This window comes from Paecilomyces variotii (assembly GCF_004022145.1).
Source record: "Paecilomyces variotii strain CBS 101075 chromosome Unknown C8Q69scaffold_1, whole genome shotgun sequence".
NCBI lineage: Eukaryota > Fungi > Ascomycota > Eurotiomycetes > Eurotiales > Thermoascaceae > Paecilomyces > Paecilomyces variotii.
The window spans coordinates 1360381-1383852 of record NW_021167140.1 but is presented as its reverse complement, the minus strand read 5'-3'; the positions used below and the strand labels follow the sequence as shown (position 1 = coordinate 1383852).

At 52.2% G+C, this 23472-nt stretch overlaps 8 protein-coding genes across 8 annotated transcripts; 5 read left to right on the top strand and 3 right to left on the bottom strand.

Annotated features, from left to right (window-relative positions):
* The first annotated feature begins 79 nt into the window (after positions 1–79).
* Positions 80–1824, top strand: C8Q69DRAFT_19629 (ribonuclease H2, subunit B). Its single transcript, XM_028626026.1, has one exon. The coding sequence runs from the start codon at positions 178–180 to the stop codon at positions 1495–1497; it is 1320 nt and encodes a 439-aa protein (XP_028488932.1). The 5' UTR covers positions 80–177; the 3' UTR covers positions 1498–1824.
* A 328-nt stretch (positions 1825–2152) lies between these two features.
* Positions 2153–3844, bottom strand: C8Q69DRAFT_396098 (galactokinase; the record flags this gene model as incomplete). Its single annotated transcript, XM_028627720.1, has 2 exons — positions 2153–3125; positions 3189–3844. The coding sequence occupies 2 exons, from the start codon at positions 3842–3844 to the stop codon at positions 2153–2155; spliced, it is 1629 nt and encodes a 542-aa protein (XP_028488931.1).
* Positions 3845–4750: 906 nt separating this feature from the next.
* Positions 4751–7677, top strand: C8Q69DRAFT_19633 (large subunit of putative acetolactate synthase). Its single transcript, XM_028626027.1, has 5 exons — positions 4751–5055; positions 5122–5220; positions 5286–5353; positions 5424–7109; positions 7177–7677. Exons 1-5 carry the CDS (start codon positions 4865–4867, stop codon positions 7236–7238), a joined length of 2106 nt encoding a protein of 701 aa, XP_028488930.1. The 5' UTR covers positions 4751–4864; the 3' UTR covers positions 7239–7677.
* Positions 7678–7787: 110 nt separating this feature from the next.
* C8Q69DRAFT_450548 (RING finger domain protein) lies at positions 7788–9999 on the top strand. Its single transcript, XM_028629444.1, has one exon. The coding sequence runs from the start codon at positions 8116–8118 to the stop codon at positions 9649–9651; it is 1536 nt and encodes a 511-aa protein (XP_028488929.1). The 5' UTR covers positions 7788–8115; the 3' UTR covers positions 9652–9999.
* On the top strand, positions 10000–11378 carry C8Q69DRAFT_450547 (hypothetical protein). Its single transcript, XM_028629443.1, has 2 exons — positions 10000–10590; positions 10697–11378. The coding sequence occupies exons 1-2, from the start codon at positions 10368–10370 to the stop codon at positions 11029–11031; spliced, it is 558 nt and encodes a 185-aa protein (XP_028488928.1). The 5' UTR covers positions 10000–10367; the 3' UTR covers positions 11032–11378.
* Positions 11379–12221: 843 nt separating this feature from the next.
* On the bottom strand, positions 12222–13433 carry C8Q69DRAFT_19681 (GTP-binding protein rho2). Its single transcript, XM_028626030.1, has 5 exons — positions 13241–13433; positions 13091–13171; positions 13019–13024; positions 12759–12950; positions 12222–12687 (listed from the first exon to the last, which is right to left on the bottom strand). The coding sequence occupies exons 1-5, from the start codon at positions 13301–13303 to the stop codon at positions 12397–12399; spliced, it is 633 nt and encodes a 210-aa protein (XP_028488927.1). The 5' UTR covers positions 13304–13433; the 3' UTR covers positions 12222–12396.
* A 1180-nt stretch (positions 13434–14613) lies between these two features.
* On the top strand, positions 14614–18710 carry C8Q69DRAFT_19586 (salt tolerance down-regulator-domain-containing protein). The gene is made up of 5 exons (XM_028626021.1): positions 14614–15942; positions 16008–16252; positions 16307–17942; positions 18000–18101; positions 18154–18710. Exons 1-5 carry the CDS (start codon positions 14709–14711, stop codon positions 18618–18620), a joined length of 3684 nt encoding a protein of 1227 aa, XP_028488926.1. The 5' UTR covers positions 14614–14708; the 3' UTR covers positions 18621–18710.
* A 631-nt stretch (positions 18711–19341) lies between these two features.
* Positions 19342–22898, bottom strand: C8Q69DRAFT_450537 (vacuolar protein sorting-associated protein 35). The gene is made up of 7 exons (XM_028629442.1): positions 22511–22898; positions 21796–22433; positions 21240–21744; positions 21166–21188; positions 20652–21103; positions 20050–20595; positions 19342–19964 (listed from the first exon to the last, which is right to left on the bottom strand). The coding sequence occupies exons 1-7, from the start codon at positions 22645–22647 to the stop codon at positions 19647–19649; spliced, it is 2619 nt and encodes an 872-aa protein (XP_028488925.1). The 5' UTR covers positions 22648–22898; the 3' UTR covers positions 19342–19646.
* Positions 22899–23472: the final 574 nt, after the last annotated feature.

The following is a 23472-nucleotide window of genomic DNA, read 5'->3' as shown; positions in this document are numbered from 1 at the left end:
CGGACAAGCGCGTTCCATCGCGTGTCGCGTCGGGAACGTTAATTAATGGGCAGTCTAGATCTACAGTACAATTGTGCATCCAGCGTTGAACACCCAAGCACGTCGCCAATTGCTCCAAGGGTGCATCTTACACACTGTCTTAGCATCCACAAGATCTTATTGTTTACAGATATCACCATGAGAACGAGAGCCAACGGCCCTAAGGGGTCATCAGCAGAAGAGAAGCCGGAGACAGAGCAGCCATCGAAGAAGACATTGACGCCTGCGGAGAGGCCGAGCAAGACATTCGTCCTGCCCTCGAAGGCCAGCAACGATGCGAGATTCCTCACGTTACCGAATCCGAGTACCGGCGAATTGAACCGTTATTTCTTCTGTCCCCAATTGGGCTTGTACGAGTTTACGGTGGTCGCATCTCAGCCGCATATCCCGCGGAGTATCCTCTTCACACATAAGAGAGATAGCACGTCCACCAAAGCGAATGGCGACGAAAAGCGTCCGGCGGGGTCCCTTACCAAGACGGCGGAACTATTAATCGCAACGCCTGTTGACAGTATCTTCTTCATCCTTCCCATACTCTCGCCGCCTGCATCAAAGACAAACTCCGCCAAGGGGCTGTTCCAGCCGCTGGACGATATTCTTGACTCTCAAGATGAAATGCATGACCATCTTCGCTACATCCTCTACAATGAGTCATTTCGAGGTCTTCTAGAGAAGCGGATGGAATCGATCTGCGACACGGTGGAAGCAGGCGATGAGAAGATGTTCCGTCTGAGCGAGGAGAAGCTGCTCAAGGAGCTGATCTCCAAGGCAGAACGCATGGTAGCGCAGGGCCTTCCAACAAGTCTGGAAGAGCGATTTATTCGCCAGGCCTTGGAAACACCACTGATGAGCGTGACGCGCGACGACGTCGTCACGGCTGAAACGAAATCCGACAGCAACACCCCCGCAGCCGAGTCGCAGGATAGACCAGGGCTAGAGAGAGCAGAGACTCAATCTAGCGCAGCGACTGCTGCGATATCGATCTCAACTCCCTTGGATGCTTCCACGCCCGCTACACAGCCTTCGGCCATCCAATCGCCGTCTCCAGACGACAGCATCCCGCGCTTACTTCGTATCCGGACCGCGCTCTCATTCATGCAATCTTCCTACCTTCCTCCTCACATCTCAGCTAAGATTGAAAAGATCCTTACGTCTCCCGAAAGCCCTATTGATTTCAAACCGCTCACAGACGAGCTCAAGCGCATCGCAGACCTGCGCGCGGAAGCGCTCGCCTCGCGCTCCTTCGGAGACTTCAGTCGCAAGCGGTCTGCGGACGACGATGATGTAGACGCGGCCGAATCACGAGCGGAGAAGAAGCGGCGCAAGGAAGAGGAAGAGAAGAAGAAAAAAGCGGGACAGTCGCGTGGGGTTAAAGATTTGAAGAAAGTCGATACTAGCGGGATGAAGAAGATGAGTGATTTCTTTGGTAAAGCGGCTGCTGCTAAGAAGAAATCGTGACCACTCTATTCATGCCTTGGATGGTGATTCGGAAGAATATACTCTCATTGAGAGTGCGGAGTCTACGAGGAACAACGGCACAAGGAAGCCTTCTTTGCGTTTGACACAGGGTCGAACTGCAAAGTGCCGGTATCGCAGCACACGATGTTCCCGGGATATCGGGGGATCGTTTGTTTACGGTATGCTGTCCACTCTGCAGTGACATGATCTGAGTGTTCTACGGCCGCTCGGGACCGAACACTGCAGCCCAAGGAGACTCCAATGATTTTCTGGCAGTCCGTGTGCGTCACGCCTTTACTGGAGACAATGAGATCTAAAGAGACCATTCTAGATCTTGCATCGGTGTCGCCGGAGAGGACATTGCACAGGGGGAACAGTTGCGTGACCGGCTGGAAGCAGATTCCAGCGCAGGAAGAATAAGATGAGCGGTCTATCACGTGTATATACATTTCGCATTGCATGAGAGGATATTGTTGGGTATGCTATTTTGCGGGGTTTGGAGCCAATGTTCCAATTGGACTCTGGGCGCACAGATGATATCTCAGAACTAGAATGGATCTACCAATGAGAAAGACAATAGAAGCAGATTTGGTCGGCTTCTATGGTCATGAATAAGTAGTGTATCAGTACTACAGCCTATGTACTTCATTTAGATTTAGACTTCCACCTGATCGATGGCGGCACCGAAAGCCCTGCATTGATCACGGTTAGCAACATACTCAGTAGTATGATGGGACGGCACATACAGGAAGGATCCGTTAGAGGGTTTACTGATGACCATGGCATGACCCAGCATCTCCTCGCTAATATCGGGGAAGTGCTTAAGGTAGTATTCCTCGCGGAGAGCCTTGGTGACGGCTTCGACCTTGTTCTGCGGCAGCATGTGGACGGTGCAGCCTCCCCATCCTGCACCGGTGAGACGGCTACCCCAGGTCCCAGCGCGGCGGGCAATGGCGCAGATTTCGTCCACCTCGGGACAGCTGCAGTCGTAATCAGTGCGGCACGAGGCCTGGGATTCGTTCAGAAGCTGTCCCAGATAGGTAATGTGCTTCTCATCCAGCTTCTCCGTTCCGGACAGGCAAGCCTTAAAGTCAAGCACGCGGCGAGCCTCCTTGAAGCAATGCAGCGCACGCTGGCGAAGGAGGAATCGCTCCGCCTGCACAGGGAAGGCGGACAGGAATTTAGATTCGAGCTCAGGCACAGTGATGTCGAGAAGCTTAGCAATCTCCTCGCGGGTGTAGCCCTGTTCCTGGGAGAGACGCTCCGCAGCGTCTTGGATGACTGAATCGAGCTGGTACTCGAGAGGGTCCTGCAGACGACCCTCCTTCCGCATGAACTCCTCGTGGAAGTTGCGCAAGCTGTAGCCCAGGGAGCTGCTATCCTTTTCCAGGGTAACGCCGTGCATCTTGGCCAGGACCACCGCGGCCAAGGTACACTCGGCCACGCGCAGGTTGTAGTGTCGCGGGGCTGTCTCGGCCTTGTTTGACGTCACGAAACTCTGGGCCATCAGGAAGGTAATCTCGTGGTCCGCCTTGGGTATCGGAACGTGCTGGACGGCAAACTTGGGGAAGAATTGTGTGTAGAGCAGATAGCCCCGGCGGGAGAAGATGGAGGCAGCCTGGTCCATTCTGGGGGGTTGAAGAGCAAGTCAGTCAATGACCTTCAGACAAATCTCTGGGAACAATGCTTACCCTCCGGAGTAAACACCAACAGCACGCTCAGAAACCACCGCAAGGTCGAGGAGTTCCTGCTTTGAGACGTCGTGCTTGTTGGCCTTCATGGTAGTCAAGGCACTGGAGCAAACAAAGGCAGCACTGCTGGAGATACCACCACCTGGCGGCACGTTGCCGTCGATCAGGAGCTCCAGACTGGATGGGACGAACGAGGATCCCTCATTCTTCTTGCGAAGGAATTGCAGCGCTCCTCTCAAGCCCGCCTTGAAGTAATTGATCCATTCGTGATGCTTGGGGTCAATCTCGACGTCTCTGTCGACGGGGAAGGTGAATTCACGAGTGGGAAACTTCTGAGGATTCGTGTTCGCGATCTTGACGAAAGGCTCCGTCCCTGTTGTCGGGATAGCCTTGGCTGCAATGATCATATCGACGCTGACCGCGGTAGGGAGGACATCGTACAGGGAGTAGTCGATGTGCTCTCCGATGATGTTGACCCGGCCGGGACTCCGGGCGACAAAGTCAGGCCGGTGACCATAAAGCTTTGTAAACTGCGATACCAGACCATGCCAGCGGGCTTTGATCTCTGGCGAAATCGACCGCGCAGATGCGTCGTCTGTCGCATAGATCTCTGCGATGGATTCCGTCTGGGGGACGAGTTCCTGCGGGGTTGCCATGGCGGGGTTGCTTCTGCGCTGGGGATTAGAGAACTATCAAACGCGCTTTGGGGGTAAGGGGATCTATTATTATTATCTGATGTGAGATAGTTATCAAGCAAAACCACCACTGCAAGGCTATGCAGGATCGAAAAGCGTCAGTTATAATGCGGTCGAGCAGAGCGCATGAAAAGACCAGACCACAGGTGACCTCGTGGTACGTAGTATTTCGTTAGGGTCTCCTTACCCACGGGGAACCCCACCAGAGAGTCTTCAGTTCTACGGGCCAGCATGCGACGATGCCACCGTGGAGTCTGGAGCATTGTCAGACCACCGACGAGGGCATTCAAGAGCTATGATCATCATCATCAATCATCGCCATCATGATCATATCCAAGTTGGATGTGGTGGGAACGATAAGATCGCATGAGCACAGGACCGTGCTTTTCCGGATTGCTCCATATTGTCTCCTGCTCTACTGTGGCTGGAGTCCGATTCCCTCCGTCCGGCATACTATTATTATTATTAGTATTTTACGTGGGCTTAGAATTTAGTACAGTAGTACTAGTAGATTGAGAAGCTACGTAGTTAACTTAGTTACTGCTGCCCTGGATTACCATATTCCTGGAATAACCACTCGTGACTCAGGATTTATACTTTCCCCGCAAAGAATCGGGCGATCTCTTGGTGTTTCTTGACTCTGGAGTCTGCATAACAATAATAACAATAATAATGATCATCAAACACCGAGCCCTCACCGAGAACGCTCCGACTGCCGGGCTCTAACAGGCCAATGGCAGCCTTTCTTCCTGCCGCCGTCCGATAATCGGCCCGGGTGCTCGCTTCCGCCTGCCACCAGCCAATGGCAGCGCGGCAAATCGAAGAGTCATGAGCAAAATGAGTCGCCGCTAGACTCGATAATTATTTTTCCCCATTCCTGCCAAAAGACGGCGGCGGCGACTCTTCACTACTGCTCATCGCTGGCCGCTCTTCTCCTTCCTCCATCCTATCCTCCCGGGTTGGCAATCGTCCGTGGTCAAGATGATGCCGTTGAGATCATCCAAGGGTGCTCTGCGCACTCTCCAGGGCCAGCGGTATCTCGCTGCTGGTCGAAGGAGCTTTTCCGCCTCTCCTCTGGCTGCGGCCATCACGCCCCACCGCTCCTCGGCTCAGCGCTCCTCGTCCATTGAGACCTCCAAGCGTGGTCAGAGTACGGCGACGGCGACCGCAGGGTGAGTAGATGATCAGACCGATAACACTGTCAATCCATTGACCCCGTGCTGATGTTGCTTCCACAGTCAAGCCAGACCTGTTCCCAGTCCTGCGTTCAATCAGGATACCCGGCGCAATGAGCCAGCGCCGCTGCAGAACCGTCCTGTGCCCGAGCTGGATGACTCGTATGTTTCCTCGATCCCCTGCCCTCCAGGAGAAGCAGAATGATTAATGGCACTCGTGTGAACAGCTTCATCGGACTCAGTGGTGGAGAGATCTTCCACGAGATGATGCTCCGTCAGGGCGTGAAGCATATCTGTGAGTCATGACTCGTCCTCTATGTTTGGCTCTAGATAGATACGGACTTTCGTGCTAACATTAGAGTCAGTTGGTTACCCCGGTGGTGCAATCCTCCCAGTCTTCGATGCTATCTACAATTCGAAACACTTCGACTTCGTCCTCCCGCGCCATGAACAAGGTGCTGGTCACATGGCCGAGGGTTACGCTAGGGCTTCGGGCAAGCCTGGCGTTGTCCTCGTCACTTCCGGCCCTGGAGCGACAAACGTAATCACTCCCATGCAGGATGCTCTCTCCGATGGTACGCCCATGGTGGTCTTCTGTGGCCAGGTGCCGACAACCGCGATTGGTACCGATGCGTTCCAGGAGGCCGACGTGGTGGGCATCTCTCGGGCATGCACCAAGTGGAATGTCATGGTCAAGAACGTTGCGGAGCTCCCTCGACGGATCAAGGAGGCCTTTGAGATTGCTACCAGCGGCCGTCCTGGCCCCGTCCTCGTTGACCTTCCCAAGGATATCACGGCTGGTATCCTCAGGAAGCCCATCCCCATGGCCAGCACCCTTCCCTCCCACCCCAGCGCAGCCACCCTGGCTGCTCGTGAGCTCAGCAGAAAGGAGCTTGAAAACACCATGACCCGCGTTGCCCGCCTCGTCAACATCGCCGAGAAGCCCATCCTCTACGTTGGCCAGGGTCTGCTGGCTCGTCCGGAGGGCCCGCAGCTTCTCAAGGAGCTGGCTGACAAGGCTTCCATCCCCGTGACGACTACTCTCCAGGGTCTTGGTGGTTTCGATGAGCATGACCCCAAGTCGCTCCACATGCTGGGTATGCACGGTGCTGCGTACGCCAACATGGCCATGCAGGAGGCCGACTTGATCATTGCCCTGGGTGCTCGTTTTGATGACCGTGTGACGGGTAACATTGCCAAGTTCGCGCCTCAGGCCAAGCTGGCCGCATCTGAGGGCCGTGGAGGAATCGTTCACTTCGAGGTCATGCCGAAGAACATCAACAAGGTTGTTGAGGCCACTGAGGCCGTTGAGGGAGACTGTGCGGACAACCTCCGCCTCCTACTCCCTCAGGTCAACCGCGTTGCCAACCGACCGGAGTGGTTTGCCCAGATCAATGACTGGAAGAAGCGTTTCCCTCTCTCTCTGTACGATAAGCAGACCTCTGATGGTCCTATCAAGCCGCAGGCCGTCATCGAGAAACTCTCTGAACTCACGGACCCCATTAAGGACCACACTGTCATCACGACCGGTGTCGGACAGCACCAGATGTGGACCGCACAACATTTCCGCTGGAGATACCCGCGCACCATGATCACTTCCGGCGGGCTTGGAACCATGGGATACGGTCTCCCCGCGGCCATTGGAGCCAAGGTGGCGCGTCCCGAGGCTCTCGTCATTGACATTGATGGTGATGCCTCCTTCAATATGACCCTGACGGAACTGTCGACCGCTGCGCAGTTCAACATCGGAGTCAAGGTGATCGTTCTCAACAATGAAGAGCAGGGAATGGTCACGCAGTGGCAGAACCTGTTCTACGAGGATCGTTACGCCCACACGCACCAGAAGAACCCCGACTTTGTCCTTCTGTCGCAATCTATGGGTGTCCAGGCTCAGCGCTGCACGAAGCCTAATGAGGTCGAGGAGAAGCTGAAGTGGCTCATCGAGAGCGACGGTCCTGCCCTGCTTGAGATTGTCACTGCCCGAAAGGTACCCGTTCTGCCCATGGTGCCGGCTGGAAGTGCCCTGCACGAATTCCTTGTATATGACGAAGGTACGTCTCATATTCTATTCTAACCCCCTTCGATTTAATTTTTTCTTTTGCTAACTTTCTACTGCAGCCAAGGAACAGAAGAGGAAGGAACTGATGAGATCGAGAACCGACCCCTCTCTTCTGCAGTGAAATTTCAATTGAAACATTAGCGGTTTTTCCTTGCTCAACCCGCGGCTCTCCTGGACCGCGGCCCTTTGGTCTTTGATGATGATATTCCGTTGATATCCACGGCGTTTGGCGGGTCAAAAAAGTCGCACTTTTGTGGCTCTGAGAGAAGAAGAAACAACAACCAAAAAAAGAATTATCAGCCGATCTTAAGCACGACAATGTCAACAAGATCTCGGCCTTTTTCAGATCTTTTCCCACATAATCCCCAAGGGCTTGGGTTCGAGTTTCTGCCAACGTTTTTGTAGCACCATCATGTACATAATCTGATTTCCTTACCTGCCTTGGTATCGAACGGTCGCATTTGGAGGAATATAGGAATAGCATTTCCAACGGAGCATTACAAAAAGCATCTTGCATTCAGCAGCGGGTATTGAAACGTTTCTTACAACTTCATCTGCTTTCCTCGTTTCCTTGCACACGGTACTGTAGGCTGTAGATGCGCTATGACGCACTTTCTATGCTCTCCAATAGTAGATCAAATTACGTAGAAGCATGTGTTCACGAAGGCGTAACCCTGGCATTTCACAATCAGCTAGTTAACTACCATATTTGCTAACTAGCATTGAATAATTAATATCTAGTCAGAAGCAACGGCGAACCTCGGCATTGCCCGCACTCGTCACGTGACCATATTCGTCTCGCTGACGTTCTCCGCAGCCGGTCCGTCCCTCATTTGAGAGAGGCAGCTCTCCATTTGGCCACTCCGCATCACTTTCCTGCTACTCACTCCATCCCACCCATTTTCTTCGTCTCTCTAGCTACGACATGAGATGACTTCTCTGGTCATTCAGACCAAGATTATCTGAACTATCTCATTCCGAGTTAACGTCGTGAAAGGATGGCTGCACTTCCGCCTAGGTATACTGCCGCCGGCGGCCGGTCCAGGTCGTCGGATGCTCCCTCGACATCAGGCAACGACGAGATGTTCTCCTCTGGAGCGAACAATGATCGGAACCAAACGTCATCGGAAACGTTTGAGGACTCAGAAACGGTCTTCTTGAATAGACCGTCTTCCGCGGCGCGCGATTCGGATTCGAGAGAGCCGACGCCGGCGGATGTGTCAGAGGCTACGGTCGTATCGCCTGAGGCCTCGCCTACGGTTGTTGATGCTGCGGATGAGGAACCCAAGAAATGTTGGATTTGTTATATGGATGAGACGGAGGATACGCCGTTCAGCTCGGAATGGCGCTCGCCGTGTCCGTGTGCTTTGACGGCTCATGAGTCTTGTTTGCTGGACTGGTTGGCAGATCTGGAGAACCCGAAATCACGCAAGCGGAATGGAGGCGCAGCGAAGATGCTGTGTCCGCAGTGCAAATCGGAAATCGTGATCTCGCGTCCGCGGAGTTACATCGTCGATCTCGTTCGTTCAATGGAGCGGATAGCGGGCAGATTGGTGCTGCCGGGAATGGTATTTACGCTGGCTGGGACCGTCTGGGCTGGATGTTGCGCACATGGCGTCTACTCGCTGTATCTTGTCTTTGGCCCGGAAGATGCTAGACGAATATTCGAGGATAGCGTGGATGGGGCATGGAGTCCGGCCCTGAACCTCGGTCTGCCGCTCATCCCTCTGGCCTTGATATTCTCTAGGACCCGTTACGCGGAGGGTCTCCTACCTGCGATACCTGTGCTGTTTTTTGCCACCCATAGCCCCGGTGGACATGAAGCGGATATTGACCTGTGGCCACCGAGTGCTGCCATGACTTTTGCTGCGTTACCTTACGTCAAGAGTTTCTACAATGCACTGTACGACAGACTCTTTGGAAAGCTTGAGAGAAAGTGGATTGCAGAAGTGCAACCGCGCGCTGGGGAGGCGGAGGACCCCGATATACAGCAGGATCCGGCTAATGCAGCACTGCCACCGCTAGGAGACATTGGCGATGGACAGATTCTTATGGAGATTGATCTTGAGTTGCAGGTTGGCATGGGTGATGACAATGACCAGCCACAAGCGATGCTAGGTCTTGGAGCGGGGAATAATCAGCAAGGTGCTGCCGGTGGACAAGCGGCTCAAGGGGGCCAGAACGGTCAGGGCGGTCCGCTTCTTGGGCGACGCCATGATGACTTGATCCATGATACGAGCAATGTCGCAGACACCATACTTGGCGCCCTCCTCTTCCCAGCCATATCGGCAGGTATGGGTGGAATATTGAAGTACATTCTGCCTAGGTCCTGGACCACGCCGTCCTCTGTCTTGGACCGCGCAAAGCCTGGACTGCTGCAGTCGCGGTGGGGTCGCAGTGTTGTTGGAGGTTGCCTCTTTGTCTTGTTGAAGGATGCCCTGATCCTATACTGCCGCTGGAAGCTAGCGCAGACGCACAGGAAGAGGAGAGTGCTGAACTATGACCGAACAAAGAAGCAGGTGGTAGGGAGATGATGCCCTCAAGATGATATACCCGGGTCAATCTCCCTCTTTTTTTCTTTCTTTCATGATCAAACCGGTGATGATGCATTGTTTGTGGCGTTTCGGGCGGCAATGGTAGCACTATTATATATGTCGGATTTCGAAGCTCTCTTTCCCGGTCATCCTACCCATTGACCGGCTTCTTATGCATTACTGTCGAGGCCTTGTTCTGGTTGAGGCTCTCCCCGGTATTATTGGTAATGGCCATACATACAGGAGTACAGTTATGCGGACCTTGTGGTCAAATTACGCTACACAAAAGCTGGTTCAATAAAAACCAAGCATCTCCAGAAGCAATGATCATTGTACATAGTCTCCGCTTTAATATAAAATCTAACTACTATAATTCAGAACACTCGGTGCTCTCTCTATTATTGCTACTGTCAAATAAGGCGCGTTCCTGGGGTCGCTGACCGCCCACGCGACGATCATCAATGACTTCGGTTGGCCGGCGCTTAATGGACAGCGCTAGTTAGTGTCCGCGGCTAATTTTCTCCCCCAGCGCTCCCCCGATCTGATACCGATTCCCATCCATCCCTAAAGAATACCCTCCGAGCCTCGACTGCGCGTTGCTCGAGCCGAATCTCCGTCCTCTTCCCATAAATCAGTATCGAATACACCGATCCCGCCCGAAGATAGAGTCCAGCAGGGAGTAAGGGTTCAAGACAGACCACAAAAAAAAAGCCAACATGCGGCCACTCACGTTCCTCGCGAACGTGTTCAAGAACCCGATCTCCGCTCCGTCAAGACCGGCGGTGGTTGTCGGACGAGTATGTGATACTGCGACGAATATCCTGAGGAAAACGACGGGCCAGACCACTGCTGCTGTGGTGGGTTTGAGACCATTCTCATCGACGAGCTCGTTGGCAAAGAGGGATAAGGGAATGGCTCCGAAGACTGATAGGCGAGTTAGTATGTTTTTCCCGATCTCCCTTCCCTTCCCTTCTACATTATATATATATATATATATGCCTTTGACATCGAAAAAAGAGAAACAATCAACTAAAACATTTAACAGCTTTAATCCGCTACTTCCTCTGGCACCCTCTCACGCCTCGTCCTCTCCGCTTCTCTCGAACCCGCTACCTCCGCCACTGGACGATCCACCGCGCCTGGAACCTCTACCAAGCCCAGCTCCGTCAGAAGCGCCAGCTCGAGCTCCAGCGACAATGGCAGGCCATGCAGGCGGCGTGCGAGGAGCTGCGGACTGGCGCCGGGGATGGCGGAAAGCTGTTCCGCGTGTCGATGAATAAGAGGGGTGTGTTTACGGATATGTTTCCCATTGAGTATGGACGGATGCAGACGGAGGGGCCGAGTAAGGATGGGTGGAATCATGAGTGGAAGAGGGCGTGAGTTCGGCCTGTGTTGGGGATTGGAGATGGGAAAAGAAATCGAAAAGGCGAAAATCTATGATCGGAGAGACTGCCGTGTCGAGGTCGTATCGTTATCATGATGATAAATGGTGATGGAAAGAGAGAGTCTTGTCAAAGCTACGCAGAATCGTGGCCGCCTTCTCAGAAGAGAAAGATGCGTATTATATGTAACTGTACAATACCTACGTTGTTTCCGTGTTCCTATTTTTTTTTTACGATTTTTATTTCCAAAACATATGTTTATCAATATTGGCTCCTGTTGGAAAGTCATTCTGAGTGCATTACTGGTATCTGAGTGTCTTATCACATCCCGGACGAATTACGACCAAGTTGGTTCCAATCTAAAGCTTTCATTCTAAGATATCCAAAAAAAAAGAAAAGATACAAAAAAGACAGTATATGATCGATAAAAGGAAACTTTAACTTCTATTTTAGTTTAGACAGACGCTTGAAGAGATAACAGACGACAAAACTCATAATAAGCATGTAGATCGAATTAAGGGCAAAAAGAGAAAAGGCGTTGGACATTGTCCAATAGCTTTTTGTTTCCAAGTCCGGAATATTTCAAGTGTGCTTAGCAAGATGTATTTTCTTGCGTATTCTCTGCGTCGACATCTGTCAACCAACGGGCTCATTGCTCCGCACCCTGACGGCAGATTATTGTAAGCCAGGGCCAGGCCCGTTTGAAACTAATTGGTGCGGAAGATAGCAGGAAAGAGCGGTGACCGGACCATAAGCATCAAGGGATCAAAGGACTCGAAAGGCAATAGGGAAAAGAAGGAATGGAGGTATTTCGTCATCAGACATGTGCATCTTCAGAAACAAGAATGTAGAAGAAAAGAGGAAAAGGAGCGGTTCACGGTATGAGCAGAAAAAAAAGATACGACCCGAAAGGACAAAGTAGGCACATAGATGTGTATCTGAAAGAATGGAGAGGCAGCCGTTAATTGGGAAGCGAGCATAGTTCCTCACACATGAGCTGACATGGAAGACCATTTGTGATAAAGGGAAGAAGAACAAGAAGCGTGGAAGGCGAGCATATAAACACACAAAACACCTCCCAAACGCCACTCATGCAACAAAATATGTATCCACAGAACCTACTCGATCACTGCTGTTCCGGTATTCCCGTGAAAGCAGTGAGCGCGCAGGCGAATAAAATGGAGTCAGACAAACACGCTTGCGCTGAGCTACTGAAGCACACACGGAATGTTCGAAGCAGGGACAGGAACGCAGCATGCGCTGGAGGGTATATCCTCTACGTTCATTACTGATGCGAATCGATCAACCGAAGAACAGAGCAGGCGTAAGTTCGAGAGTAGTCGCATAAGATAGGGCGGGTCGGTCATAGGATCGTACAGCATGAACTTTTTTCCTTGTCAAACGTGAGAAGTGCGGCTCGCGTGGCAGCCTCGAAGACATCGTCGACACCCTCGCCAGTCAAGGACGAGCATTCGAGATACTTTCGGGCACCGACCTGCGTCGCCGTATCGCTTCCTTCTTTGGTAGTCACAAAGCGCAGCGATTTCTTTCGCATCTCCTCAATGGCAACTGGGTCTTCACGAAGATCCTTCTTTAGCCCAACAAGAATAACGGGGACGCCGGGACATCGCTCATTGGCTTCCTCGATCCACTGCTCCCTGGAGTTAGATAACGAGGTATGATAACAGGCTACGATGCCTGGTGATTCGATTTCCGTCCACATACCTTATGCTTGACGTTTTCCAGCGAGTCCGGCGTATCTACAGAAAATGCGACCAGAAGCACATGTGCTTTAGAATATGCCAACGGCCGGAGCCGTTCATAGTCTTCTTGACCGGCCGTATCCCATAATGCAAGCTGGACCGACCGGCCATCCACACGGCAATCTGTCACATAGTTCTCAAACACCGTCGGGACCTAACGTAACATGTTAGCAAAGCGTCGTATTTTGTCGGCCCTTGAACCAAGTATCATAGGGAACTGACATAATGCTGTTGCGGAGTGATTGGTTAGCATGGCTGACAAACATATTTTGAGGGGCGCGGGAGTACACATACTGTTGGAAAGTACCCTAGAGTAAACACGCTCAGAAGACTGGTCTTACCACAAGCACCGTCCCCGATAATAACCAGCTTCCTGTATACATCTCAAACGTTAGCGGTTATACTCCACTGATCAAAAGACACATAGTATATGTGTAGACATATCAGACATATCGTGCAAAGAGACCGATTTAAGGGGGCATGCGAGTGACGCGGCGATACCGCCATCGAGAGCTTTTAGGCCGCATCCCGACCGAAGGCAGCACCGAAACAATACTTGGGCACAGGTTTTGGTGATGGTGATCGATGGGGTTGATAAGAGAATATCCATGCCGGCTTCCTCTATAACCACATCTCAAATCACGTACCTTCGCATCACGTTGTCCACCTGTTGTTGCGCCATTGTTGCCAGTAGTTGAAACCTTCGAATCCTATGTCAAGCAGACGGTTTAGACTGGATATCAGCCAACACGTAGCCGACTGGGAGGCCACCGCTCAGATGCAATTGCGGTACGGCAGGCACCGTCGCGATCGAAGAGGGAGGGCCGATGGTGAGTCTGCTGGTTGAGATGCGGCACAGCAGGAATCGTAGACTGTTTATGAAGACACTCTCTGGGGCGCGCTCGATTCCTCTGTGATGTAAATAGGGTCCAGGAGGTCGGGTCGCAACGCGGGTGTCTGATGGTCGGGGGAATCCAACTAGTCACAGGCAGCCAGATAGATCGATGGATCGCAACGAGGGATAGCTGAAATCCGCCACGAACAGAGAAGCGAGAATCGATAGAATAACACGAGTACCCCTGGGGATCGGACTGGGGGAAAAGGGCGTCGAAGATAACCGTTGACTGGGGGTTCGATTCAGCTGAGGATGGGCGGCCTGGGAGCAGCTGGCGTGTCTGAGACTCGGGGGAAACCTGAGACCAGACGGGAAGTGTCTCTGCCGTCGGGATAGACCAGAGGGGCCGGCCACGATATACCAAACACGTCGAAGAGCGACAAGAGTCGAGAGACGCAAGCCTCGAGAGTCGAGCTCCCCGCAACCGCAGTCTTTCAGTCGCGACGAACGGGTCAACTGGTGATCGAGGGCAGATCCAGCCGTTGTTGCTGCTCGGCTGTCACGTCGTTACCGGGTACGGTACGCATACCGTACGCATACCGTACCGGGGGCTCGCTTGCGGCGTCTGCGGCAGCGGCACGACGGCCAGCCAGAGTCTCTCCAGGACGCCCAAGGCCGGCGTCCAAGATCCACCGTCCAAACCCATCTACGTCCCCCAATATCCCGCCCTCTCGTTGCGCCTGCTCAAGAGAACAAAACAGACAGGCTCTTCCAGGCTGCTCATCGACCTTCCCTCGCCGTCCTGTCGCCAGAGTCCCCCTCCGCTCCCCCTCCGACTCCCGGGGCCCGCCCGCCTGGAGCTTTTTACCCCCCCATTTCTTCCTAGCACCTCCGCCCGTTCTAGTCCAATCCCTGGGAGGGGCTTCTCTGCAATTTTGACCAGGACCTCTGAACATCTCGGTTCGTGCCTTGTTCTGTGTCTCGTGAGCTGGACCGGCCTTCTCTCTTTCTCCGTCCGTCTCATCTATGTGCTCTGTGTCGCCGTTCTGACACGCCGTTTCCATATCAAACAGCAGCATGCCGGCGACCTCGAAACGACAAGCCACGGCGTCGAGTCACTCTTCCAAAGAGGCTCCCACACCAGACGCGCGAATGAGTCTGAAATCTATGCTGAAGCCAGCACCTCCTTCTGAGAGCAACAAAAGCAGTCTCAGCCCTGCTTCATCCACCAGCATGCCCACGACGACGACCAGTGATCTGGCAGACCAGGATGCGCCTGCCATGAAACCAAACAACGAGGACCAAACAACAGAGAATGCAGTGCGATCGGTGAATAAGAAGAAGCAGAAGAGAAGGCAGAAAGAAGCTGCTCGGCGTGCAGCGGAGCAGCAGCTTAATAATGGTTATGCGAAGGCAGATCAGAATGGACATGAAATCAGCGACGAAACTTCCTCCAGACACACAGCGCACTACCCCCACAATGTCCTGAGAGAGGTAGATGATGGTGGTCATTACGAGCCTGCCCATGGCGAAGTGTATTTCTACGAGGATGAGAACGGAGTCGTGCATCAGCAAGGGCATGAATCACACGATGAGGATGAACATGACCAAACTCGGCCATCAACATCTAAGAAATCCAAAAAGAAGAAAGGGAAGAAAGGTCGTTCTGACTCTCATAATCTGGTCGAAGAAAGTTCAACCTCTCTCTCTGCAACATCACGTGGCCCGCCATCTTCTATATCGAATGCCGCCCTACGATCTGCTCAGAAAGTATCGAAAGACCGCATTTGGAACACTTCAACCCAGGAAGAGCGTGAAAATATCAAGACCTTTTGGCTGGAACTAGGCGAGGAAGAGCGACGCCAGCTGGTCAAAGTTGAGAAGGACGCGGTCTTGAAGAAGATGAAAGAGCAGCAGAAGCATTCATGCAGCTGCACTGTCTGTGGTAGAAAACGAACCGCGATCGAGGAGGAACTAGAGGTGCTTTACGATGCGTACTACGAAGAGCTCGAACAGTATGCGAACAACAACCAAGGTTCCTTCGAGAATGGCGCCCCTATCGTACCTCCTCCGCGACTCTATCAGCCTCCTCTGCGCTCGTTCGACCATCATAGTCATATGACAGGGCATCACCACCCTTCTCGCGGCAGAGTGCACGAGTTGCCTGACGATGATGAAGAACTAGAGGAGGAATATGATGAAGATGATGAAGACGATGATGAGCCCTATAGCGACGAGGAGCTGGAAGACGAAGCAACTCGAAGCGCCCGTGCGGATTTCTTCGCGTTTGGAAACAGTCTTACAGTGAAAGGTACGAGTCTCTCGAATTAAGCCCTATGGCACTCATACATCTCTAAACTAACATTCTATCGATAGATGGAATCCTCACAGTCGCAGACGATTTGCTCAAAAACGACGGTAAACACTTCATCGACATGATGGAGCAGTTGGCCGAGCGTCGAATGCAGCGAGAGGAAGATACCCAATACAGGCTTGCCTCGGCACATCAGTCCCTTCACGCTGGTCATAATCATGGCCCTCTCGATGAGGAAGATTACGATGATGAGGAAGATGAGGAATATGATAGTCAGGACGAGGAAGAGTATGAGGATGACGAAATGGTCCGCGACATCAATCTTCTACCCAGTTTCGAATGGATGTTAACAGATACTTAGGATGCCATGACCGAGGAACAGCGTATGGAGGAGGGAAGACGAATGTTCCAGATATTCGCCGCTCGGATGTTTGAGCAGCGCGTACTAACTGCATATCGAGAGAAAGTAGCAGAGCAGCGTCAGCAAAAGCTCCTTCAAGAATTAATGGAAGAGCAGACACTGACCGAGCAACGCAATGCAAAGAAGGCAAGGGAGGCCCAGAAAAAGAAGGATAAGAAGAGACAGCAGAAACTAGCCAAAGAGGAAGAGCGGGCTCGCCGAGAAGCTGAGAGGGCCGCAGAAGAAGCCGCAGCCAGAGCGCTTGAAGAGAAGAAGCAGGAAGAACAGCGACGAAAGCGCGAAGAGCAACGGAAGAAAAAGGAAGCGGAGAAGAAGGCGCAAGAAGAAGAACGTTTGCGCAAGGAAGCAGAGAAGCAGAAACGGCTTCAGGAGGAAAGAGAGCGACAGGCAGAAGCTGAGCGTAAGCAACGCGAGCAGAAGGAACGGGAACGGAAGAAGCGAGAAGAGGCCAAGAGAAAAGAACGGGAAGAGCGTGAAGCTCGAGAGAGGAAGACCAGGGAAGAGCGCGAGCGAAAGGCTCGAGAGGAACAAGCGAAGAAGGACAAGGAGACTGCTTCGAAGGCAGAAATGGAGGCCAGAGAGCGCGCAAAACGAGAAGGACAACCCGGACAGCAGACCCAAGCATCTGCAAAACGGACGTCGCAGTCAGGCCCTATTCCTATACCGCCAGGTTTGCAGCATCCTCAAGGTCTTCATTCTCCGCATTTCCAAATCGCCACCCCTGTTGTTCCCAAAGCTCCGACGCCCATGCGCGCTCGTCAGCCATCGCAACAGGGATCTCATACATCTTCTCCAAGGTCTCAACCCGCCGGTACGGAACTTTCCCAGACGCCAGTATCTCCACATACAGCTCCGTCAGTGACTTCGAGCGCCGCTTCATTCAAAGGTTCCGGACCACAACCAGTTCTTCATCATCCTCAGCCGTCAGCGCCGCTGTCTCCTCTTGGAAGAGGACCGCCGCTTGGTTTTCCTGGTGTCAACGGGTTGCCGTCTAATCCACCCGGTTTGGCACCACGTCCGTTTATGGGCCATGATATACCTATGTATCCGCCTTCGTCTGGCCCTATGGGCGGCCAGTTCAGGGGTTTCCCAGCACCGAATGGCATTACGGTGCCTCCCGGTGTCAACGGGAGTCGCCCAGTGCCCCCCGGGCGTGGATTTCCTCTGGATCCAGGCCATGGACTTCCTTTTTACGGCCAGCAGCCGATTGGCGGTTCCCTTCCTACACAAGGCATCCGGTCACAGGCTCATTCTCGACAAACCTCTGGCTCATTTGACAGGCCGTCTCTTGATTCACAGACGCAGACTCAGCCTATCTCGCGTCCGTCTGCGATTAAGAGACCATCTAGTACCAGCCCTCGTGATCAGCAGAAGGAAGGAGCACCGCCGTCTCATTCTGACATCGACGATCTCAGTGCTCACCTGGGCAGCAGCGCGCTACTCAATGATTCGGATGCCCCATTCACATCAAACCTTTCCCAGTCGCTTCCGGGTGTCAGCGCCATTCCGGGACCATTCCAAGGTCCTGCGCGTGCGAGCTTTGGGGGATCGCCGTTCTTCGCGGATCCTCTTAGCGGTAAGTGTCCAAGTCGATATACGCCTTCCAAAGAGATGTACTGACAACTCCTGGTAGCACCCAAACACCCGAGCCTCCCCGGTAGTTCAAGCACCTGGGCGCCGCAGTTACCCTTCGGGACTGCTTTCCCAGGAGCTCAATCATGGGGAGCTGGACCAGGTTAGTCAACCGCTGTGTTGGTTGTCGTGCATAAAATGCTAACAGGAAATAGGGAGCGGTTGGACAAGTAACGCATTTGGGATTGGTGGACATCATCGCGCTCATACGTCTCGTCCTGTCACTATTCGGCTGCTTGTCATCCAGGCTTGCAAGCAGCTTAATACATTGAGTCCTACGTCCAAGGGAACAGCAGGCTTCCACCATGTCAACCGAATCTTGACGCAGGTTGATCAACTGAGACCTCCGAACGAGCCTCCAATTTCTCTGGCGGAAATGTTGGACATCTGTGATACGGAAGGCAACCACCAGAACGGTGGTGGCACTTTCATCATCAAAGATGAAGGTGAGAACGGCAAGTCTGTAAAATTCGAGCCAGACAACAACAGTTCTCTACCGGGGCATCGGGGCAGTATCGTCCCTGGAGATATCGGTAGCCCAGTCCCTAGCCACAGCCTGCCCGCATTTGGCGGTATTGGCACAGCTGGGAGGCAGTTTTCTTCACCGACGGCGGGCTTCTAAGCTTATTCTTATTCACCACAGCTGATCTGGCTGCTTTTCTTTCTCATGCATTTCGGTTGCTTGTCTGGTTTTGTTTTCCGGAGCACCGTGGCGTCGTCATCCTGAGTTTACCTCTGTTCTGTTCTGTTCGATTACTCTAGTTGTCTGGTTCCTGCGTCTTCCTTCCTAATCTTGTTATGTATGCCCATTCACAGTTATGCAGCGATTCCCATGGAGAAGCGTAAACTCCGTGATCAGCAATTGCATGTCCTGATATTCACGAATCATCATACTACCTGTACGAAGGGCGTACGCGTTTGTCTTCTTCCTCGACCCCCGTATCGAGTGCTTTGTTCTCTATGCTTTACCCTGATGTCCCCGTGTATTGTATGTAGCCCGGAAGAGGCTACGCTCTGTTTTGTCGAGTTTCTCTTGCTTTGTTCCTTTTTTTTTGCAGGAAAAAAAGGGGCAGGGCTTTTTCTTTACTCCTCATGAAGCCAATGACAAATGAACATTGATACAGGGCACTCAGACAACCAGATATGGGATGGTTGTTCTAGGATGCCTTTACTTCTCATCTTCCATTTTGCACTTCCGATGTCCCTTTGCGTATTCTCCACGTAAATTGCTTGGGGAGGTAGTATACCTAAATATTCTGTAATAGTGGCGTGTTGTGGAGGTAGATAAGAGGCGGATAAGACATACTTGCATCAAATGCGTCTCGCTAGAAGGAGGAAGGTGAGATGAACATCGTACATTGATACTTGAAGAGGCTGGTATAATTGCGATCGCATTATATTCAATGCATAGTACACTGCTAGTATAAAATACCTAGGTTCTGGAAAAAGAGGGGAAAAGGAAAAAGAAAAAAGGGTCTTTGGTTGGCTCTGTTAGAATATCATTCACGCTGCATTTTACATCGCTGTCATCTTCTGCCTGCTCTCCTCTCTACCGTCACCCGTCATAACATACACGATGCATATACGGATTATTTCAACTTACTTCCTCCCGCGCTCCTCTTTCTCTCCACTGGTGTGCATGCGTTCATCACGTCCGCGCCTCAGTGATGACTCCTTCGTATTCTCTCGATCGGATATACTCCAGAGTGCGCTCGAAGTGGCGTTTCGGGGCCTCCAGGCTGGCATTGGCTTCGCCTTGGTTGGTCTGCAGGTTCGAGTGGATCAGTTCGATGAGACCGTTGAGGTACTTGACCGTGACGGTTTCGTTGCCTTGATCAAAATAGTACACGTATCGGTTGAGGATCTCGACGAAGAGTTCAACGGATACGGCAGTGTCCATGCAAGCGTCGGCGACGCGGAGAGCGCGCTGGAGACATTCAAGAACGCGCTTGCCATCGCGGTAGAGCTGTACAGGTTAGTCCAGTCCGGTTTTAGTTTGGTGAGATCTATAGCAAAAAGAGAAAAAAAAAAGGAATGGAGAAGCGACTTACGTTCTTGGGATCTTCCTCTCTCTGGGCGTCCTCAACGAGCCACCATAGGTGGCTTGCCAGATATACCGCCCGGCATTGATCGGGCTTCTTGAGCAGTTTGCTTCCGTGCAAGGCAGCTTTCGTGATCAGAGTGTCGTAATTTTCCTTGGAGAATCCTCTCGTTCGACTAAGAGCGCCCGCGATGATGCAGACTGCTTGGAACTGTGCTCTCGAATCGCTGATAGCGTCTTCATAGATTGTGAACGCTTGGGCAAAGAACTCGTAGCTGAACTCTTCGAAGCCGGTCTGGTCGGCAATCTCACCACACATTACGAACAGCCGAAGAGCAAGATCGGCACAGCCGGGGTTCACCCTCTGGTAGAGGTTACTAACACATTGGTGCATGAATCGGTACAGAGTCGAAGACTGGCCCTGCCAGTTGTCATCGAAATGCTCCCGGGATTTCAACTTGCGAGCTAGCCGCAACGAAGCTGTGATGATGGCTGGTGTAGTATAACGGATGCGTTCGCCACCATCTGTATACGCCTTGCGGGTTGCCTGGAGGAGCTGTATGGAATCCGTCAGAATTGTTCACATACACGTTGTCTCGTTGCTATGCTCACTTTCAATTGGGTATCATTATCAGGCCCCTGGATCAGGTGCACCAGCCTGGCAAGCCATCCTTGTTCCTCGATCGTCTCGTCCGTCTCCCCTCCACGACGCTGTGATGACAATCCGGGATATCCCACCGGTTGCTGCGTGCCTTCTTTGATCAGAACCCTCAGCACCTGTAGAACCCTGTCCAGATTCTCGGATGTAGTGATCAGAGTCTTGTTGCGCAAGATACTGCGGGCAACCTCGGCTGCCACCGACCTGCGCGTAGAATAAGACTGCGATAAGAGAAGGGGTATATAGTTGGGCAAGGTGAGTGCTGTGAAAATGGAGTGATATGATCGGAGGGGAGAAAGGAGGAGGCTCAAAATATTCTGCTGTGCTGGTGTCGAGTGAAGGTCGGCATGGTCGGCATACTCAGCCGTCTTCTGGATGGCATATTCAAGGACTTGATCGACATATTCTATTGACATAGTGAGCAAAGCTGTCAGCTGAGCACAATCAGAACCTTATGTTTGTCCTTACCTAGACGATCGGGATAAATGTTCCTATAAGCTGTTAGTAAGGGCAGATCGTGCGGATTTTGGATTGTGACTTACAGAGCAAGGTTAACGAGAGATACCAACAATGCGAGAGCATCCTGTATTGGCAAGCCCCGAGTCTTAATCAAATTGACAACCTGCTCGTAGAATATCTCGTACAGCTTGATGTCGCCCGGAATACCCGTTTTCGTTACACCGGTCACTCCGTTCGTCGTTGCCTTTTCCTCAGAGGGCTTTTCGGATTCGTCCGGTGCTTCAGATTGCTCTTCGGCCTTCGCACCATTTTCCTGGATAGCACCAGACTCTGCGCTCTCGTCACCCTTCGCCTTCTCGGACACCTTTAATTTCTCCAGAAGCTTGGTGACAGCTTCCTCCTCGGCCTTCTGTTTGGTTGCAGGGTCCTCCGTTGTTTCTGACTCTCTAGCAGCGTAAGATGATAGCCGGTCCATGAGTCCAATGACGATCTTCTTCATATCCACATGCGGATTAAGCCTCGCGATAGCAGAGAGCATGAGATCCAGAGTGTGGAGGTGGTACTCATCAGGGAACACCTTTGTGATAACTAGAGACACGATTTAGTATCCAAAATACCCGAACAGCAAGTGATATTTACCTTCAAGGAGGTACTCCTGTGCCAAAACATCACGACATTGAACCACCTGTTCCAGGAGAGGTTGCAGAATAACCGACTTGTAGGTTTCTAAGTCAACCAACTGACTCAAGCGGACGATGTTGCTGCCAACCAGCAATTCCAATTCCCGTCTCTCCTGCGTTCTCTGCTCCCGTTCCCTAGAGGGACCCTGATGCTGTAGTCTGACCCATAACTTGTTCATTTCCACGAAATTCGTCAGGATAAAGTTGATCGAGTCCTGCAAGTTGCCTTCTGGGCCATCTCCTGATCCGGTAGGTAGATGATCCCGCGCCTGTCCAGAGAGATAGTATCTCAGGAACAGACCCCGGATGGGGTGCTGCACACCGCGGCTCATCTCCATCATATCCTTCATAATCTCCTTGACCGGGGCATCTTCCACCGACATGTAGACCGTCCCCACCGTGATCATGAGATACAGACGAGGGATGATGTTGCCCGCATATTGGACCAGCTCGTAGAGGTCGGCGAGGTGATTCACGGGGTGGCTTTCGCGCAGGTAGACGGACAGGTGTCGCAACGCATCAAAGACGGCCATGTAGAGCTCGTAGTATTGTTTCGGGCCCAAACTGGGCGTTCGTAGTTCCGAGACCAAGGTAGATCTATTCCATGGACAGACTGTCAGTAAGCAATCGCGCAATCTGGCTGCCTGCTGTCCGACCGGCTGCTTCCCACTCACCCGCATTTGAGCGCATCCATCAGCTTTCCTGGAGTCTCTAAGCATTTTCGCATCATATGCGACTGCTGCCGTACCACTCCCAGAGCCTCCTCGAGCAGGCGGCTCTGTTCCTCGGAAGTGGAAGTGGTGGTAGCCATTGTAGCTGGGAGGGGACCTCCGGGAGGGGAACACGCTCGGGATCACTTCAATGACGGTTGCGCAAGACGGAGAAAGGATTGAGGAGACCGCAGTTTACCAGGTCACCATGCTAGTGAATTGAAAGAAGCAGAAGAGGCGGAGCGGACATGCGATAATCACTGGCTATGATCTGGATCCGGGGTCGGGAAGTTGCACGAGCTCTGATAGTAACTTTAGAACGCCCAGCAGCGGCTCCCGCGCTAGCCTCGTCCCCGACCTCATTCATTAGTAGGTATCTTACGCTTCCCCTGTGAACTAATGCACCTATAGCAAGTATTCTCACTGACAATATATCCAAATATATGTTCCGAATAGTTACCATCGAGTCAAATCAATCCTCAAGCAGAGAAGGTGGTTCATGCTGTCCAGGCGGGCGGATTTACTAGAGAAGGGGCGATAGTACTCCATTACGTATTATGTGATAGTTGGAGACTTGAGACTGATAATTCAAGGCTGAAGATGTTCTTTTAGCCGCTCAGCGGATGGAAATATCGCTGTTTTTAATCATTAAATCGGTTATTTGATTGACATTGCTTATTCGTTAAGCGAGGTTTCTATCTAAAGTAATCATACACCATGGCAATCTATGTTCTTTGCTGTCAAAATAAGATATCTATCACCGTCCCCCAATTGCGTTTTTCAATCTGGACCAACATTCAATCCATTAATCCGTAGTGATTCGTAAAGAAATATCAAGCGCCGTGCATATGCAACCGCCTCCATGGTCCGTATGTGCAGGAAGGCATTTTCATAATATGTATCATGTGGATCGTCAATATGTCACG